Here is a 20,338-nt window from a genome sequence, read left to right as displayed (position 1 = left end):
CTATCAGTGCTCTCATTATTTAAGTAGATTAAAAAAAAAATAAATGAGGACACTACATCTCCAGGTTTAGTTTTCAGATTCAGCACATTTTCTCTTGGCTTTTTACTTCTTAGAAAATTTTTTTCTAGTCATACATGTTGTAAAAATGTAAAAAGTAGAAAGTGAAAGTACTCATTTCTATCATCAAATGTTAATGCACAGTTGGCATTTAACTTACCCCTTGAGAATTATTTTGATAAGCTATATTAAACTGTGACTTTGGTTTAATAACTGTGCTAGTTTCCTTAGGAAATCAGATGTTTATAAGATAATCCATCTAGAAGTATTAATAACACGAAAAATTGCAGATAATTTAAATATAACTCATTAAGCAGTTTATTAAATTGATTCAGGTAATGGCTGGAATACTAGTCATTCATTTTAGAAGATTTTTAGAATAGTATTTCAGGGCATGGGAAATGTTTTGTGTTACTAGAAAAAAGTTACAAAAGATAAATAATAGTCCAATTTAAATATCGTGTGAATATGTTTGCATAGGAAAAGAATAGTTAATACACCAGAAGGTTGACATTTATCCTGGGTAGCTGGAATTAAGGGTGATGTTTTCATCTTTGTGCATTTCTTCATTTTCCAATTATAATGAGCATGTATTGCTTTTGTTTTTATATTGCTTTTGTAAGAAACATTTTTGAAAACTGATATTTTAAAACTCCCCATTATGTACCTCTATGTAGGTGATTCCCCAAGAATCTGTTTTGTTTTGTTTTTTCTCCAAACAGTTAAGGAAAGCTTTTCTTGATGCCTAGCACTTATTTAGGGAGTATGAACGAAGCTACTCACTATGCAAATCAAAGATTGACTTATACCACTTACAAAATTAAGTCTTCCAAGTTTTTCAGGGAATCTTTTTTCCCAGTAGTTAGCACCTCCCTCTCTTTTTCCTATGGAAACAGACCTTTTTTATTATCTTCAGGAGTATGATGATACTACTTTCTTTTTTTATTGTAATAAAACATTGATAACAATATTTACTATTTTGACCATTTTTAAGTGTACAGTTTTGTAGCCTTAAAGTACATTTTGTTCTACAACCATCATCACCATCCATTTCTAGAATCTTTTATCTTCTAAAACTGAGACTCTGTACCCATTAAACAGTAACTCCCCATTCTTCCCTCCTCCCAGCACCTATGAACTACCATTCTTTTCTGTCCCTATGAATTTGACTACCCTAGGAGCCTCACATAAGAGGAAACATACAATATTTGTCCTTTTGTGACTTACTTATCTTAGCCTAATGTCTTCAGGTTCATCCACATTATAGCAGTGTATTGAAATTTACTTCCTTTTTAAAGGCTGGATGATATTCTACTGTAAGTACCACAGTTTTTTAATCCATTCATCATTGAACAGTTGGATTGCATCTACTTTTGGCTATTGTAAATAATGCTGCTGTGAATATGAGAATACAAATGGCTGCTTTCACTTCTTTTGAGTAAATACCCAGAAGCAGGATTGCTAGATCATATGGTAATTCTATGTTTAATTTTTTGAGGAATTGCCATATCATTTTCCACAGTGGCTGTACCATTTTGCATCCCTACCACCAATGTACAGGGGTTCCAATTTCTCCACATACTTACCAATACTTATTTTCTCTTTTTTAAAATAGCCATCCTAGCAAGTGTGAAGTGACATCTCATTTGTAGGTTGGCTTTGTGTTTCTCTGTGACTAGTTTGGTATCTTTTTGTGTTTATTGGCCGTTTGTATATATTCTTTAGAGAAATATCTATTCAAGTCTTCTTCCCATTTCTTTTATTGTTTTTTGTCATTAAAATATAGGAGTTCTTTATATATTATGGATATCAATCCTTTGTCAGTTAATTGGATTTGTAAATATGTTCCCCTGTTCCATGGGTTTCCATTCACTCTGTGGATAGTATCCTTGGCACAAAAGTTTGTAATTTTGATTAATTCCAGATCTTTTTCTTTAGTTATCTGTACTTTCAGTGTCATATCTAAGAAATAATTGTCAAATCCAATGTTTTTGCCCATGTTTTATTCTAAGAGTTTCTCTGTATTCTCTTGTACTTTTAAAGGTTTCCCTTAAAATGGTTTTGCTATCTAAGGTTTCTCCCATCCTGATTGGTTTAAGTAGTTAGGAAGGGGATCATTTCTGTCATCCTGTAGTGCTGACATTAAAAAAATAAAACTACTACATCGGTCTTTTTATCCACTGGAATCTAAAAATCGTAGTTATTTAATATTTGTCTTGGACGTTAAAAAAATACATAAACACATTCTTTAACAGCCAGAAATTTTATCTTAATTCTTTTTTTTCCTCTCTTAATTCGTATTCTCAATTCACTTAACCCACAGCATTTTATCTTGATATACTTTTGTACTTAAAAGTAATTTAAGTGTCCTTTTGTACTTGTAAAAATTCGAAGTGTTTTACACTTTTTTGTGATCACAAGGCTATAAGAAATATAATCTATTAATATTCAATTGATTCAGACAGCAAAAACATACCTATTTTGATTAAAAATGATTAAACGTAGAAAGTAAGATTTCATTAGGATTTCATGTGGTTGAAGTCCCCCCACCCATATATCTGTGGAAGAATCTTACTGCTGAAGATCATGTTTGTCATTAGTTTCATTGTTTTTATAAATGCAAGCACTGAGAAATGAGAAACATTGTTCATATAAGTAAGTAGACAGTAATGAAAGGAGTTTAGCAGTGCCACTTTCTGGCTTGTATGCCGAAAAACACTAGCCCAGAAATTTTTTTCATGGTCTCTTAGCTTGATTAGGTCTCCTTTCAGTTTTGTTGAAAGCAGAAAATTAGAAACTACCTTACCTAACAAAGGATTTGTTGCCTTGCTTTGTCATTCACTTTCTTAACACCTGCACTAGTGTTTTTCTTTGGCTTTAGGAAGGTTTTTAAGGCCTTGAGGCAGTCCACAATGGTAAGATGGAGAATGAGTGAGAGACATGACTTTCTTTTGTAAAATGAGAGAAAGGTAAACGGAAGAGGATGCCTTCACGCAAATCAGTTTTGTTTTGTTTTTTTTTTAAGTACATATGGAAGTTGAGAATCTGGAAATAGATTCCCATAAAATTTTTCTTAGAAAGTCTTGTTATACTATACCCATCTAAGATGTAGCTGTTCATTTTAAAAATAATACACCTACTTAAAAGTGTAAGGTATTCCTTTTTCAACCATCCTTACATGTAGGTACACTGATAAAAGTGGTATCAAACCATTCATATCACTTAATGTTTTATGAAGTACCCGTCTGATTCTTAACACAAATCCTTGTGGTTTACATATCCTTATTTTACTTGTGAACCAGTGCTCAAAGCAAAATTAAATGATAAAATGTCTTGATAAAACAAAATGAAATGACTGGGTAAAGCCAGCCTAAGGGGTTGGGGGTACACTAATGTTGCAGGTTTTTAAAAATACTGCCTGTTTTTCTAGAATTACCAATCTTCAGAGTAGTATGGCATGTAATTAGAGACTTGTTAGGTACTTTGGCCTTTTATTTTTATGTGAAAGTAGCCTTTATATGATTTCAGAGAGATATGTATGAACTTTTGAATACTTCATGACAAGCTCTGTAGCTCATAAAGCAGCCCACTAAGAGAAACTCTAGTCTATTGAGCAATAATAAAGTTACGTAGAGCACTATGGTTTTTATAACAGATTAACATACATAAACAGTTTTTTAATTCAAGTGTTGCATCATCTGGGTGAAAGAGATGGTAATAACTCCTTTTGTCATCCAAGCCCAAATTATAGTTCTGATGGTCCAGTTATCTTAAAGTTGCTGCCAGTGGTTGCATGACAGGCAATGGTTTGTGTGTGGGTCTTTCTTATTTCTATAGCCTAAAAGGAGCATTTGTTATAAACTATATACTTTATTCCCTGGAGTACTTGCTATGAAATAGAGCCACAAACCATCAATAAAATTTATATTAGCTATTTCATAGATATTGCTGGTATTTGTTTATCATGAAATGATTGTTTAGATACTATTGTAGTTTCTTGGGGAGATGCAGAATGATTCTGCACAAAAAGCAGTTGTTAAAAACTTGTAATCAAAGAAAACTCTTAGGAGTTTAACTAGAGAGTTTGAAGAAAAACTTAGATGGCTTTCTTAATTTTTCTTAAAGGATGGGTCTTCAGTTAAGGAAGTTGAAACCTACCACCGGACGCGTGCCTTAAGGTCTTTGAGAAAAAATGCACAGAATTCTTCAGATTCTAGTTTTGATAAGAATATGGAAATAACAGAGAAACGTGCTAATGGAAGGCATTTTACAAGGTAATACAAGATGGTTGAATTCCAATTCAAAATAGTTTTAAAGTAACTTAGGATTTGCATTTAATTTTTAAGTGTATTCTTGACCAATCATCAAGATGAAATGAAATTACCACAAATGAATATCATTGAATTAAAATTTTAATATGTACCAGGTTTGTTTTTATTTTCTTGTTCACAGAGAGTATTTGTGATATGTGTGAGTGCAGCTGACAAAGTTGCTTGAGACTATTTGAGTATATTTGTGACTTTTCATTTTAACTTGTTTATGATATGTGGTTTTGTTCATAATTATACAAAGCCTTTATTCAAAATAGGAATTATATTTCTGTTTGCTTGCTATCAAGCAAATCAATTCTGAGTTATTTATGAATTTGTGTTAGTATGCTTCTAGAGCAGTCACATAGGAGACAGAACATGATTTTTTTTTTCTTTACTTGTCTAAGGGGACTAGATGCTTTATACATACTTAAATTTCATTTCTCAAGAACCCTGAGGTAGGTGGCATGAATTCCATTTTAATACTCAAGGAATTAGTTTTAGTGAATTTAGATAGGTGATTCAGGGAACTTGGATTTGTTTGGTTAGGGGCAGATTTAAATTTAATTAGCTAAAAACCTTTACTTTTCCTCCCACTTTGGTGGGCCTAACATAAATAAGCAGGAAAGTGCTAATTAGAATACATTTCTTTTGATGAAATAATTGTTTTATATATTAATTCTTCTCATAAATTTCTCATAATGACTTATAGGACTAGAACCTTCCTTTTAAGTTTATTTTGATTATTTTATGTAGCAGATTTTCCAGATAAATGACATCATGCCCTTTTAAATTTGTTTTTGTTACTATTTTTTTGCTACTGTTGTTTAAATAGTCTTTCATTACACATTTTAAAATTTGCATCCATTTTTTCATAGATTATTTATGGCATGTTTACTAGTGTATTTCATGGGACCCAAGATAGCAGCAATTTAAACACTCATTATTTCATGAGACAGTAAAAGAGAAAAAAAACACCGAAAGTTAAACTATGACATTCCATCAATTTTAAGACACATCCCTAATTTCAGAGATGCTAAAGTGGGGGGAGAAATGTACAACTTACAGGATTGAAATACAATTTAAACTACCCCAGTATTTCTGAAACTTCCAGTCTTCTTGGGGTGTGGGGAGTGGCCCATGGATTCTGTGTGAGAATTTTAAAATTTATTTCATGATCTGAAGTAACAGTTGACATTCTGGATCATCTAAATTGCTACCTTGCAGAGAATAGTCATAAAATTTCAGGCACTACATTTGTGTTTACAACTAGTTGGCAGTAACTAGTACTGCTTGAATTATCTCAGGCTCATGAGATAAAAACTGAGTCTGACCTTAATACATAAATAATGCTTTGAAGAGAAAGCCATGGATGTGATGTCATGACATGCTGTTGAAATGAAGGTTTGGAATACTTCAAAAAGAGAAGTGGATGAATTGAGTCATGACATACAACAAACCAAATTTAAGAGAAACTGATAGCAGTCTGTACCATATTCACACAGCAAATGGCTATTTTATTTCAGCAAAACCTCATATTAATATTTTTGTTAGTGGTCAGTTTCATAGTTTTATTTGTATAAAATGTAAATAAATCTATGTCTCGTTTGGCTTGTACATAGTCAAAAAAATTTAATGTTGGAAGTCCTTAAAGTCTTTATCTTTTAAAAACATCTGTACCTTATTCAAGTTGTGAAACATGAATAAAAAATCTGTACCTTATTCAAGTTGTGCTGGACCTTATGTTCAAAACGTATAAAGGAATGTTTTAAAATAGGTACTTTTTAAATCTAGAATTAAAGATGAGTGACTTGGTATTTTTAAATTTGATTCCTTCTAAAATATATTGAATTCCTGTCTTTTCAGATTGTTTTTAAATAATAACTTTATGGAGGTATAATTCACATACCATAAAATTCACAATTTTAAAATATATAGTTCAGTGGTTTTAGAATATTCACAATATTGTGTCACCATCGCTTACTGTCCAATTTCAGAACTTTTTCACCACCCAGAAAGAAATCCTGTTATATTATCTCCCACCTCCTTCTCCCTCCCCACTGGCCCCTTAGGAACCATTAATCTACTTTCCATCTCCATGGATTTGCCTATTCTGGACATTTTATGTAAATGGAATCGTATTTATGGCCTTATGTGTCTGGCTTCTTTCACTTGGTATGTTTTGAAGGTTCATTTTATTGTAGTACCCATCAGCACTCCATTCTTTTTATTCCTGAATAAGATTCCGTTGCACGATGGACATTTGGATTGTTTCTACTTTGTGGCTGTTATGAATGATACTGTGAACATTCGTGTTCAGTTTGTGTGGACATAGGGTTTTGATTATTTGGGGTATATACCTAGGAGTGAATTGCTGGGACATTGGGGAACTGCTGAACAGTTGGCTAAAGCAGCTGTACCATTTTACATTCCCACCAACAGTGTATCAGGGTTCCAGTTTTTCCACATCCTTGTCAACACTTGTCATAGTCCATCTTTTTTTGGTTTTAGCCGTTTTAGTGGGTGTGAAAGTATCTCATTGTGGTTCTGATTTACATTTCCTTGATGGTTAATAACATTGAATATCATTTCATGTGCTTATTGGCCATTTATATGCCTTCTGAGGGGAAGAATTTCTATCTTAAATAATCTCTGAATTAAGATCATTATTATAAAGACTTATTTTACATAGTGATAACATCAGGATCTGTTTGTATAAGACTTAGATAAAGTGGCCTACAGTATTGTTGAATTTTGTTTCATGTAGTTTCCTGTTTCTTACCAGGGTGACCCTTTTTGTGTTGCTAGTTTGCCTGAGTGTAGTAATCTCTTTACTTCTTTCTATGTCCCTCCGTCTCTTTTGTTTTCTCTCTGAGGCTCAAAGACCAGGGGACTAAGACTGTTAGACTAATATAGAAAGATTTGAGTAACTGTACCTTGAGGGCAGGATCTATATTTCTTTGGTCCTGTAGTTCCTAATTATGGTCCAATAATCATAGTTTTCAGGGGGCATATGAAACCTCTGAAAGAAGATATAAACTTGTATATGTATATGCAGTTTTCTAGGCAGAAAAGATCTGTATCTTTTATCAGATTCGCAGGAGTTGAGAAAAGTCCAGACACCTGTTTTTGTAAATAGTTTCATTGGAACACAGCCATGCCCATTCATTCTATGGCTGCTTTCCTGCTTCGTTGTTAGAATTGTTTTTGTGAGTAGTTGTGACAGAGACTATGACTCACAAGCCTAAAATATTTACTATCTGTTTAAGAAAAAGTTTATCAACCCCTGCAAGGGGAGAGGTGCTCCCATTCCCCAACAGGCAGAGAAAAAAGAGAGGGAGGGAGGAAGGGAGGTGAGAAAGGGAGAAAGGAGGGAGAGGAGAGGAGGGGGACAGAACATTGTTTTATCATTGTGTTCTAGCATTTAATAGGGACTAATAGGAAGTGTAGACCTGCATGGTATGGAGGGAGGGGTTCTTTTATGAGAAATGTCTATGAGCCTGTGAACAAGCTAGCCCTGACCTATTGATGGATTGCTCAAATGTTTTTATTTTGTTCTTGGTTCTTACCAAAAGAGATAATGAGTTAATGATGACTTACATTGTTGTGAGGACACATGATTTAACTTTTGGATAAGATGGTTCCACTTTATTTTAAAATGTCACATTTGAAATCCCATGTGTATAACCAGCCCACTTGCAAATAGCTTGACATATAGGTTGATTGATAGATGTAGCTATCTAGGTATGGAAAATTGTGTCCCTAAAAATAAGTTAATGAGATAAACTGTTTTGTTTGTTCAGTGGATTTTGGAAAAAATATTAGGGGAGGATACTTGTTTTTTTTTAAGCCTTTGAAAGTGTTTAATTTCCAACTCAGTAGATTCTGTCTGCCAGTTTGTAAGTGGGATATCTGATTCATAAATGGGACTGTTTCTGCAGGTGAATGATAATGCAGGTCATAAAGTTAGTAGCCAGCAAATGTTTTTAGAAGGAAATTAACATATCACTAAGGGACATTAGTTCTGTTTATAGTTACAAATATTTCAAGGATGTGCAATAACTATATTCCTATGATATAAAACACATTGTCTTGTTTTTGCTCAATACTTACAGTTCAGTTATACCCAAATACTTAGGTTAATGATATAATTTCTTGTTTTAACTAAGATACTTTGATTAATTCTGTTTAAGAGTTCATGCATATATCATTGCATTTCACAACAGGCTTCTCAGAGTTTGTTTAGCCGTAACTAAACATACATGAGCATAGATATTCTAAAGATTTTTATTTTTCAGTGTTTTTTAGCCTTTTACGTATCTTAGTATTCTCTAAGCTGATTTAACTTTTTACCCTATTTTTTAGTTATCATGAAATATGGGATTTAAGATTATGTCAATTATTTTAAAATTTTTAATATGTTTTTTTATATAGGCAATTGGCCAGACAGCAGGCTGATAAGAAAAAAGAAGAGTGCAAAGAAGGTAAATAATGTTAAAGTCATTTCAGATTTAAAACCTGTAGTTCAGGGGTGCCTGAGTAGCTCAGTCGGTTAAGCGTCCGACTTCAGCTCAGGTCACGATCTCGCGGTCCATGAGTTCAAGCCCCAAGTCGGGCTCTGGCCTGATGGCTCAGAGCCTGGAGCCTGCTTCTGATTCTGTGTCTCCCTCTCTCTCTGCCCCTGCCCCGTTCATGCTCTGTCTCTCTCTGTCTCAAAAATAAATAAAACGTTAGAAAAAAATTTTTAAAAAAAACCTGTAGTTCATATTTTGTGTACAAATGTATTGAGATACATACAGTAAACTGTTCATATTTAAAGTATACAGTTTGTTTGGTTTGACACAAATGTATGCTGTGAAACCACACCACAATTAGATGGTAAAGATAACTATCACTGCCAAAAACTTCCTCAGGCCTCTTTATAATCATACCCCCAGCTCCTCTCCAGGCTTTCCACACCCCAAGATTCCTGATCAATCACCAGTCTGCTTCCTATCACTATAGTTTAGTTTGCATCTTCTAGAGTTTTATGTAAATGAAATTATGCAGTATGTACTCTTTTTTGTCTGGTTTTCTTTTAGTATAATTACTTTTGAATATCATCCATGTTGTTGCATTTTCTTGCTGAGTATTCTGTTATATGAATATACCACAATTTGTGTATTTCCCCCAGCTTTATTGCGATATAATTGACATATAACATTGTGTACATTTAAAGTGTACAACAAATGTTAATTTGGTACATTTAGATATTGCACAATGATTACTGTCATAGTTTTACCTAACACTGACATCATGTCATATAATTACTATTTCTTTTTTGTGGTGAGAACATTTAAGATCTACTCTCTTAGCAACTTTGAAGTATATAATACAATATATATTAATTATAATCTCTATACTGTACATTAAATCCTCAGAGCTTATTTATTTTATAGCTGGAAATTTGTATTCTGACCAACATTGCCTCTTTTCTCTCACCTCCCAGGCCTTGGTAACCAACATCCTAATCTGTTTCTACGATTTTGGCTTTTTTTAGATTCCACATTTAAGTGATATTACACAGTATTTGTCTTTCACTGATTTCTTTCACTTAGCATAATGCCCTCAAGGTCCATCCATGGACCTTAGGTATTTGGAAGAATATCCAAACAACAGGATATTCTTCTTTCTCATGGCTGAATAGTATTCTTTTATGTGTGTATATTTTTACAATCTTCTTTATCCATTTATCCATTGATGGACACTTAGGTTATTTCCCACAATTTGTTTATTCATCTTTTGGTGGACATTAGGGTTGTTTCCAGTTTGGGGCTATCAGAAACCTGCCTTGAACACAAATCTTTGTACTATATGTCTTTCCTTTTCTCTGGGGAGTGGAATGGCTGGATCGTGTGGTAGGTGTATGCTGTAACTTTTTTTTTGTTTCCTAATATTTTTAAGATAGGTAAGTTCAAGATATTATGATCTTGTTACACGAAAGTGTAGCTATTCAATTGTTCATTTTAGAACTGTTTTATAAATGCCATTATTTAGAATCTTTCCATTTATTTTCATTTACACATCTTGAAGACAAAGTGGTTCCGGTTACTCGGTCGTTGAGGACTAGAAACATTGTTCAAACTAAAGAACGCTTGCATGAAGAGAATGGTGACGTTGAAGTTCGCCGAAGTTGTAGGATTCGAAGTCGTTACAGTAGTGTGAACCAATCTGTGCTGTTTGACAAACTTATAACAAAGTAAGTAAAAATTACTTAGATCAAGATGATTTAGGTGGCATAATTTGTTGTTGGGGAAGGATCATAAATTTCAACTAGCCTGAGTGTTTAATGCATTCAGCTGTGTAAAGCAAAAGGGAGAAAGATTATTGGAGGACTTTGAATAATTCTATATAGATCTTTAAATTCTTGGAAAAAAATTATAGAATATTTTTACACAGGTAAATCAGTGCCTTGTATAGAGATATTTAAAATCCCAGCAATTAAAAAATATAATGGGAGAAAAATCAAGCTTTTAAAACTGTACCACTCTTTTACAGTTTTAGCTTATATTTATGTCAATTTTCTTAAAGCACTGCTGAAGCTGTACTTCAAAAAATGGATGACATGAAGAAGATGCGTAGACAGCGAATGAGGGAACTTGAAGACTTGGGAGTGTTTAATGAAACAGAAGAAGTAAATATATCCTTCCTCACTCTGGAAACTAATGCCACATTGTGTGTCAGCTACACTTCAGTAAAAAAGAATATCTCCTGTTTCACGGCTGATTTAGTGATCTCCAATTTAACCTTTTTTCTATAGTACCTATCCATTTTTGGTAAATTATTCATTGTTTTCAACATCTTTAAACTGTTCAGCATTTGTTTGATCAGTTACTAGATATTGCTGGAGTTTTAACAGTTTATAGCTATAAATATCTTCATTTTATTAAGCAAGATAGGAAGGTCCTACTGAATTTTTTAAATTAATATGCTAAATGTTAATGGCTTCTGTTTAAACATTTTTAGGAGAATCTTAATATGTACACAAGAGGAAAACAAAAAGGTATTCAAAGAACTGATGAGGAAACAACTGACAATCAAGAAGGCAGTGTGGGTTAGTCTTTTGTTTTACTTCTGGGTTTGAATTTCAGCACTTTTTATTTAGTACAATATAGCTCAGCTCTTCTATTCAGAAGCTGTGACATTATTGGTATTTTGTGAGAGATCGAAGGATTGGTCATTATTTAAAAGTGAGAACAGGGGAGGGGCGCTTGGGTGTCTCAGTTGGTTGAGCGTCTTTTTTCTTTTTTAATTTTTTTTTTTAACGTTTATTTATTTTTGAGACAGAGAGAGACAGAGCATGAATGGGGGAGGGTCAGAGAGAGAGGGAGACACAGAATCTGAAACAGGCTCCAGGCTCTGAGCTGTCACCACAGAGCCCGACGCAGGGCTCAAACTCCCAGACCGCAATATCATGACCTGAGCTGAAGTCAGACAATTAACTGACTGAGCCACCCAGGCGCCCCGAGTGTCTAACTCTTAATTTCGGTTCAGGTCACATGCTGAGCATGGCGCCTGCTTAAGATTCTCTCTCTCTCTCTCTCTCTCTCTCTCTCTCTCTTCTCTCGCTCGCTCGCTCTCGCTCTCGCTCTCGCTCTCAAATAAAAAAAAAATGAAAAAATAAAATGAAATAAAAGTGAGGGCAGGGGAGAGCTTAAAAGGATAGTGTGTTTTGTTTGGGAAAGTACTTGAAATCTACAAATCTAAAGCAGATAAACCTGGTTTGCTTATATAATGCATTATAGACAACACATCTCTACCAATTTTAGTTGAAAGGTGATTAAAATTAAGTTTTGCTCTTCTGTTAGGAATTACAACTGTAATTTATTAGAACTTTTCTTGAGTGAAAACCAGTTTTCTGAAATGCATTTTAAATATTTGGTGAGGGTGTTTTACATTTTTGTAAGTAGATATTTGAGTTATGCTCTGTGTAGCTCAGTGACAGCCAGAAGGGCTGGATGGAATTTAAAACTTAAGTTTAAAAGGCAAAAGTTGGGGTGCCTGGGTAGCTCAGTCAGTTGGGCATCCAACTCTTGATCTCAGCGTAGGTCTTGGCCTCAGGGTCATGAGTTCGGGCCCTTGTGTTGGGCTCTGCACTGGGTGTGAAGCCTACTTAAAAAATTAAAATTAAAAATAAGTAAAAATGAAAAAATTAAAGGAAAAAGCTAAGTGAGGAGATACTTTAATTTGTCAACATGTTAAATTAACTTGGAAACTTAAGCATAGTCACTTATATTAATGAAATCAGCAGCAATACCATAAACTTTAGTTTGGTACTACTGACAGTAGCCTTTAAACATCTTTCCCTATTTCCTTTTTTCCTCCCTCTAGTTATTTTTAATTCTATAGTTTACTTCATTTTTTAAAATCTTCATTTAATGCTGCAAAAGAATCATTTCTATGAGCAATCTAGAAGTAAATTTTTAAATGAGTGTCTCTTTCTTTCTCTTTCAATTCCCCTTTATTAAAAATTGCTAACATTTTGGTGAGTATTCTGAAAGTAAATGTTTCTTAACTGTAGAATCATCTGAAGAGGGTGAAGACCAAGAAGATGAAGATGATGGTGAAGATGATGACGAAGATGATGAAGATGATGACGATGAAGATGAAGAAGATGGGGAAGAAGATAATCAGAAACGATATTATCTTAGACAGAGAAAAGCTACTGTTTATTACCAGGCTCCATTGGAAAGTAAGTGTTACATATATTTGTCCTAGAAGAAGATGTAATTATATTACTTTTATCTTTACTGCTTTTCCTCTGTTATTCTTATTTTTCATGTTTTCATTTTGTAGAATATCCATGGCTGTTGTCTTTCTTAAATTATCCTAAATGTGCAAGAAGTCATTACTTCAAGAAAGTTAGATGTTAGCCTTGACCAAAGCAAATAATTGGGCCATTTTGAAATTTCATGTCTGTCTTTACTTACTTTAGATTTTGTAACTTTCAACTTAGTTTATTTTTTCACTTTGTGTAAATAAGACTGCTTTTGATTTATGTTACAGTTGTATTTCAGTCCTAATGAGCATATATATGCAGGGCTGATAACCAGCTGTTATGCATCAGTATAATCATAATGGTTGTTTATGGCCAGTGTATGTTTTGGTTGGGTGGGTGTCTGTGCTTTATATAATTTTCAATAGCAACCCTGCAGACATAAATGACTTTAAACATGAACAGTAAAATAGTCTGGTAGATATGTACTAGTATTTTCATGGAAGGCAGCACCTTTGTAAGTATTTAGGTGAAGAACAAAATTATCTTCATAACTCCTTAATATGTCACATACCTATAATTCTTCTTTTTAGAACCTCGTCACCAGAGAAAGCCCAACATATTTTACACTGGCCCAGCTTCTCCTGCAAGACCAAGATATAGATTATCTTCTGCGGGACCAAGAAGTCCTTATTGTAAACGAATGAACAGGTTTGGTTCTGAAGTACTGATTGATTTATAACAACATAATTGTGGCTGTGATAGGTAGGATTCTAGAGTTTTAGGACTGGATGTATCCAGATAGAATTCTAGAATCCTGTATCTTGGCGAGTTCTCTCTATGCCTATAGTGCTCTTATCCCTGCTACCACTGACTAGATTTTTGCTGTTGCTTCCATTACTAGGTAGTTAGTAACTACCATGGTAAGGTAGTTTATTCCGTTGTTCCACACTTTACTAATAGAGAGCTACCTTTGCTTCAGTGTTTACTGTATTCCTGGCTTGGTGTTAATAAGCATCTCACATAGACTGTTTCATTTAATCTTCACATTAAGTTAGAGTGTAGGTTAAGTCTACTATTTCACATAGTATCAATCACAGACATATTTTCTTACTGTGACAAACATTCCAGGTTACATAGCTTTCTAGACTTTTCACGATGCTAACCATCCTCTTCTGGATCTGGTTTTTTCCCTGAGGTTTTATTTCCACTTAAAAAATTTTTTTTCTCATATAGTAAGAAACATTAATTATCTTTGACTATTAAAATTATTTGTGGGTTTCTTTTCCTTCTACATCATAACACTTGTTGGTTGTCTGTCATATTTAAGTCCAAAGAGGTAGTTCTTGTTATTTCCTCATTTTCCCAAGTTAAAAAAGGCTTTGTGATTCATTAAAACTTTCTGGGTAATAATAACATTATAGTAGTTCATGAATGAGAGAGCTCGTGGTGAAGATTAAAGAGACGGGAAAAAATGACATTTGTGTGGAAATGGTACTTTTTTCTAATATTAATTTCCTCAGAGGTGAGACTGAAATCCTATGAGACTTCAACTATTTGAACAGCTCTTGGAAGTCTCCTCATAGAAGCAGACTAATAACTGAAAGCAACACTTTTGTAAATACTGACATTCTTCTAGGAAAAATATGAAATACTGCATGTGTCCCTAGGTCTTTTAATTTCATTTTCAGAGTGTCAAAATCACAAGCGTACATCCTAGATTTCCTGTTTCATCATCCCTTTCCATAAAACCAGAGCCCAGAAGGATGGAGGGTCAGGAGGGCAACCTGTCAGAGCTGCCCAAGATAAATTGCACCTGAAAGGAGGCCACACTATCATTACTTTTGATAGGCCCCTTTGGAATATTGTTAAAGACCAGTATTTTGATAGTGAAATCTAATGATCTACAGAAAAGGGGGGTAAAGTGTAATGTTCCCTGGAATCCCCTCCAAGCATAAGGCCCAGGGCAGCTGTCTTGGTTGCCTGACTTAAAGGATAAACCTCTACTAGATCCAACAGAAGTGAAAAAGGCTGGCAGTTACTTTGAGATTAAATTTCTTCTTCCATTTTTAATGGGTATATGTTTCTGGAAGTAATGTATTTAATGACTGCCTCTGTAGTCACCACCTATAATGGATCTTGCAGCAGGTAGGAATTTTTTTTTTTGCTCCTTTGGTGCTCAGGTTCCCATATTTGGTTCACAGAGTCTACCGTTTATTTATGTAAAGTGTCTCATACTTTTTTGGGTGCAGGACTTTTTTTTTCTCCAATTAACAAATGTTTGAGTACTACCATGTACTAAGCACTATGGATATAAAAATGACTTAAGACAGGATTCCTGCCCTCAGATCTCATAGACTAGTGGAAGATTTGACACATTTATTTATTTTATTATGTATTTATGTATTTATTTATTTTTTATTTGCATGTAGTTGACACATGATGTTACATTAGTTTCAATTTTACAACATAGTTATTCAGCAACTGTATCTGTTATGCTTTGGTCACCACAAGTGTAGCTACCATCTGTCACCGTAACAGCGGTATTAAAATAGTACTGACGATATATTCCCTATGCTGTACCTTTGCTCTTGTGACTTACTCATTCCATTACTGGAAGCTTTGTATGTTCCACTCCTGGTCACCCATTTTGCCCATCCCCCCTTACCACCCCCACCCCCCACCCCCCACCACCCGTCTGACAACCATCAAGCTTATTCTCTGTACTTATTGGTCTGATTCTGCTTTTTGTTTGTTTATTCATTCTGACACATTTAAATTAAAGTATGAACTAAGATATTTAAATTGTACCCTGAGTCACATTATTTGACTTAATGACTGATTTTGGTTTTGATAGCTTTGTAAAAATTTTTTTCTTTTTGATAACAGATTTATTGAGATGCAATTCACATGCCATATAGTTTACCTGTTTAAAATGTACAGTTCAAGGGGTTTTCACAGTTGTGCAGCTATAACCACAAATGATTTTAGAACATTTTTCTTACCTCAGAAAGAAACCCTGTACTCTTTAGTTATCTCCAGTCCCTCCATCCCCCACAGCCCTGAGCAGCCACTAATCTTTTACCTGTCTCTGTAGATTTGCCTATTCTGAGTATTTCATATACGTGGACTCTTTTGTAAGTGACTTCTTTCACTTGGTACATTTTTAAGGTTCATCCACGTTTAGCATGTATCGGTACTTCATTCTTTTTTATTGCCAAATAAGATTCCATTGTATAAATATACCATATTTTGGTTATCCATTTATCAGCTGATGGATATTTGAGTTGTTTCTACTTTTTGTGAATAATGCTACCATGACCATTTGTGGACAACTTTTTGTATGGACTTATGTGTTCACTTCTCTTAGGTATGTACCTAAAAATGGAATTGCTAGATCAAATGCTAACTATATTTACTGTTTCAGGGAATTGCTAAATTATTTTCCAGAATGGCTGCTTTATTTTACTTTCCCACAAGCAATGTATGCATGTTCCAATTTCTCCACATCTCAACTGTTAATATTATCTGACCTTTTGAATGTAGCCCTTTAAACCTTTTTTTTTCCCCCAACACTCTTACCAAGGTGATATGAACATCTCTTCCCCTTTAACACCGTAATGGTCATTTTGCTCAGCCTTTTTACTTTTTCTTAAAGAGACCAGCTTATGTTTATATTCATGTCCTACTTCACCTACTTAGGCATGGGACCAGAGCACACATCCAAAGAATCATTTGGGCATTGCTCTCGGTACCCATGGCAAATGGTCGAAAAACCTTGCAGCCGCAGTGCAGGATCTTCCAAGGGTTTTTTGGCGTGCTTACCATAACAGAGGTTCAGGAACGCTGCCTTTAAGCAGGATTTTCTTTCTTATGATTACTCACCTCTACTCATCTAAGGTTTATTCTTTAGTTTCAGTCTGCAGTTTCTGGAACAAGCCCAATCCCTTTGAACCTGAAGGTAACCTAGGACCGTTGCTTCACCAGTATTCCAGAGTGCCCCTTACCTGGTGTCAAGGTGCTAGAACTGGCAACTCTAAACACTGATTAAGTTCACAGTGCTGGTCCAGCACTTGTCTATGCCAGAATTTCAAACATTTTTAGTAAAATGAAAAATAAAGAGTGAGTGTGGGTGTGGGTGTTTAGAATCTCTTTAAAACTGGAAAAAATGGCCTTTCTACAATATAGAGTAATTGTGAAAACCCTGGACCCATGACTAGGTTTCAGGCCCAGCCCTACCACTTATTAATGACCTTTAGCAAGTTACTTAACCTCTCATTTCAGTTTTTTGACCCATAGAATGAGAATGATATTAGCTGTCTCACAGTAATGTGAGAATTAGATGAGTTAATACACGAAAAGCATTTAAACTACTATTTGGCATGTATTGAGTGCTCTATGTCTTTGTTATAACTACAATGCTTAAAAACCCTACTTTTCAGGGGCGCCTGGGTGGCTCAGTCGGTTGGGCGTCCGACTTCAGCTCAGGTCATGATCTCGCAGCTCATGAGTTCAGGCCCCGTGTCGGGCTCTGTGCTGACAGCTCAGGGCCTAGAGCCTGCTTCGGATTCTGTGTTTCCGTCTCTCTCTGCGCCGCACCCCCCCCATCCCCCACTCCTGCTCACACTCTGTCTCAAAAATAAACATTAAAAAAATTTTCTTTTAATTCCTTTTCAGATCAAACATTGGAAAATTTATTTCAGTCCACAGGTTTTGTTGTTTGCTTATAATTCTTTTGGTTTGTGAAATAAACAACTGGAAATTACCAGTGTATATAGAAAGTGGGTTTTTTGAATAGACAAAGGTTTGAGTTCTGACACCATCGTTGCCTAATTCTAATATTTTAAGCAAGTTATTTAAACTACGAGCCAGTCACATTGGCTGCAACTCTAAAGTGAGCCTGCTGATATGTACTTGTCCAGAGCTTTAATTAAGATTCAGTGGGATAATATATCTACTATCTGGTACAAGAAGCATTTAATAAATGTTAGTCCTTTTTATTGTGAAGTTAGTCTTCATTATGTGAATACATACGGAATTCACTTACTGTTATGTGAATTATGTGCCTCCAGGTTAGAGTTGTTTTGTAATATTAATGGTAATATTAAATAAATTAGTCTTTCATATAAAATTGCACACTTGTACTAGATAGTTTTAGTTTCAGGCCAATCATAAGAATAGTCTTGGGCATGTTTGGGAAGGTGGACATTGGAGGATTATTTTCTCATTTAAATATCTGTGAGAAACCCCTTATCCAAAACCTGTGGGGCCATTTGTGTTTCATAATTCAGACTGGGGTGAAGGGGGAATTACAAAGGTAATGTATAACATTAACATCTCTAGGAGTGTCTGGGCCAGCACTGCCTAGTCAAATGTGTAATAGCAGAACATATGAATAATCATAGTAAGTGGGACAAATAGAGACTGAATTTCCTTTACAACATTTCATTTTTTTTAATGACTATAATTTATTGTCAAATTGGCTTACATACAACACCCAGTGCTCATCCCAACAAGTGCCCTCCTCAATGCCCATCACCCATTTTCCCCTCCCCCCCATCTTTATGACATTTCAGATCCTGGTAAGTGAATAGTGGAAAAACTTATTCTCAGAGTATAAGATTCTGCACCTATGTTATGGAAATAATAGACTGTGAACCTTTAATATTTTTGGAAATATCTACTTACTGTGATTGCACTCTGACTCAGGAAAAGCTCTAGACCCTGAGCCAATGATTAAAGGTTTTCCCAGCTAGATTCTTTGTTTTTCCTATGGGTATTTTGCAACAAATGCAAAGGTAGAAGTGATTGAAATTTTTTTTCAGTATTTGTAGCACTTGGTGTCTTATGTAGTACTACCAACCAGCCTAAGAATTTGATTATATCCTTACCTCCTTTTTGTGAGAAAATTAAGGCTTATATGGGTTAAGTAGTACATCCATATTGACACAGCAGTAAATGACAGTTGTAAATTTACAGGTGATGATACTGTAGATAAAAGGTCATCTTATTTCTCACTGTATTCCTAGTATTTTTTAAACTCTTCTTGATCCTTTTTGGTTTGCATAAAAATTCTGTTCTCCTTTTAAGATTGACATTTCAAAAGGTGAAATTATGTATAGTATAATATTACAAATGTGAAACTATATGTGGTATAATATTGAAAATGCTTTCTGAAGTTATAGTCCCAAAGAGTTTAATATCCTCTTTTTCCCACCTTTCTCTTTGAGGATAACTGATTTACATCAAGACTAAGAAGTCATTCTGCTTGGACCATAATCTATCATAACGAACATTTGATTGTCAGCTCTATCACAGCCACCTATCTCTTTCCCTTCCTCTCAGTTATCCATGTATTTTATTCCCTCCAAAAGATTGAACCATCAAAGCCTACTTCATTGCTTCAGCAAATGTATTAATTTTTTGATAAATCTTTTTGGATCCTTAGGTAATTCTGATGTTTGCATCTTATGCCTCTGTTTTTCCTGCCCTCCTTCGTCATGATTTCAGTTTTCCTCTTTACTTTAGGCGAAGGCATGCAATCCACAGTAGTGACTCTACTTCATCTTCCTCTTCTGAAGATGAACAGCACTTTGAGAGACGGAGAAAAAGGAGCCGCAATAGAGCTATCAACAGGTAAGTCTTCTACTGATGCTTTTTAATACTATAAGCTATTTTTTTTTAAGTGGTGAGAAGGCTGAATAATTTGGGAGCAGATACAGCTTGACCAAATTTAAAATTTTGGGATACCTGGGTGGCTCAGTCAGTTAAGCATCCGGCTCTTGATTTCAGTTCAGGTCATGATCTCACAGTTCATGGGATTGAGCCCCACGTCAGGTCGACACTGACAGCACAGAGCCTGCTTGGGATGCTCTCTCTCCCTCTCTCTCTGCCCCACCCCCCCAATAAATAAACATGTAAAAATTTATACAAAAAGTTAATGTATAAATTAGAATGCCATCTTGTTTGAAACATCTATATTTGAAACTTAAAATACATTAGAACATTTTCTTTTACAGCCATTGTATAGCTCAAATGGTGCTTGACAAACATGGACTTGAGGAAACTTGAAATTTTTTCACTTCAAATACATTTTTTTCTGTTTATAATAATTATAATAATACATCCTTATAGAACTCTTTAGGAAAATGGGTTTACTTATTTCATAACTTTTTGTAATATAAGTTCGTGTAAGTTCATATATAAGTTTATAGCA

General features: G+C 34.5%; 1 protein-coding gene across 3 annotated transcripts in view; it reads left to right on the top strand.

Moving 5' to 3' along the window:
* ATAD2 (ATPase family AAA domain containing 2) overlaps positions 1–20,338 on the top strand; it is a 68,108-nt gene that overhangs the window by 6,656 nt on the left and 41,114 nt on the right. For all 3 annotated transcript variants that reach the window (XM_043601695.1, XM_043601696.1, XM_043601697.1), the window contains exons 2-9: positions 4,183–4,331; positions 8,802–8,851; positions 10,440–10,605; positions 10,938–11,040; positions 11,373–11,460; positions 12,928–13,098; positions 13,716–13,833; positions 19,651–19,758. In XM_043601695.1, coding sequence (XP_043457630.1) covers positions 4,183–4,331; positions 8,802–8,851; positions 10,440–10,605; positions 10,938–11,040; positions 11,373–11,460; positions 12,928–13,098; positions 13,716–13,833; positions 19,651–19,758 — 953 coding nt within the window. The remainder of the gene's footprint in view (positions 1–4,182; positions 4,332–8,801; positions 8,852–10,439; positions 10,606–10,937; positions 11,041–11,372; positions 11,461–12,927; positions 13,099–13,715; positions 13,834–19,650; positions 19,759–20,338) is intronic.

This window comes from Prionailurus bengalensis, chromosome F2 (genome assembly GCF_016509475.1).
Source record: "Prionailurus bengalensis isolate Pbe53 chromosome F2, Fcat_Pben_1.1_paternal_pri, whole genome shotgun sequence".
Classification (NCBI taxonomy): Eukaryota; Metazoa; Chordata; class Mammalia; order Carnivora; family Felidae; genus Prionailurus; species Prionailurus bengalensis.
This window is presented reverse-complemented; position numbering and strand designations above follow the sequence as displayed.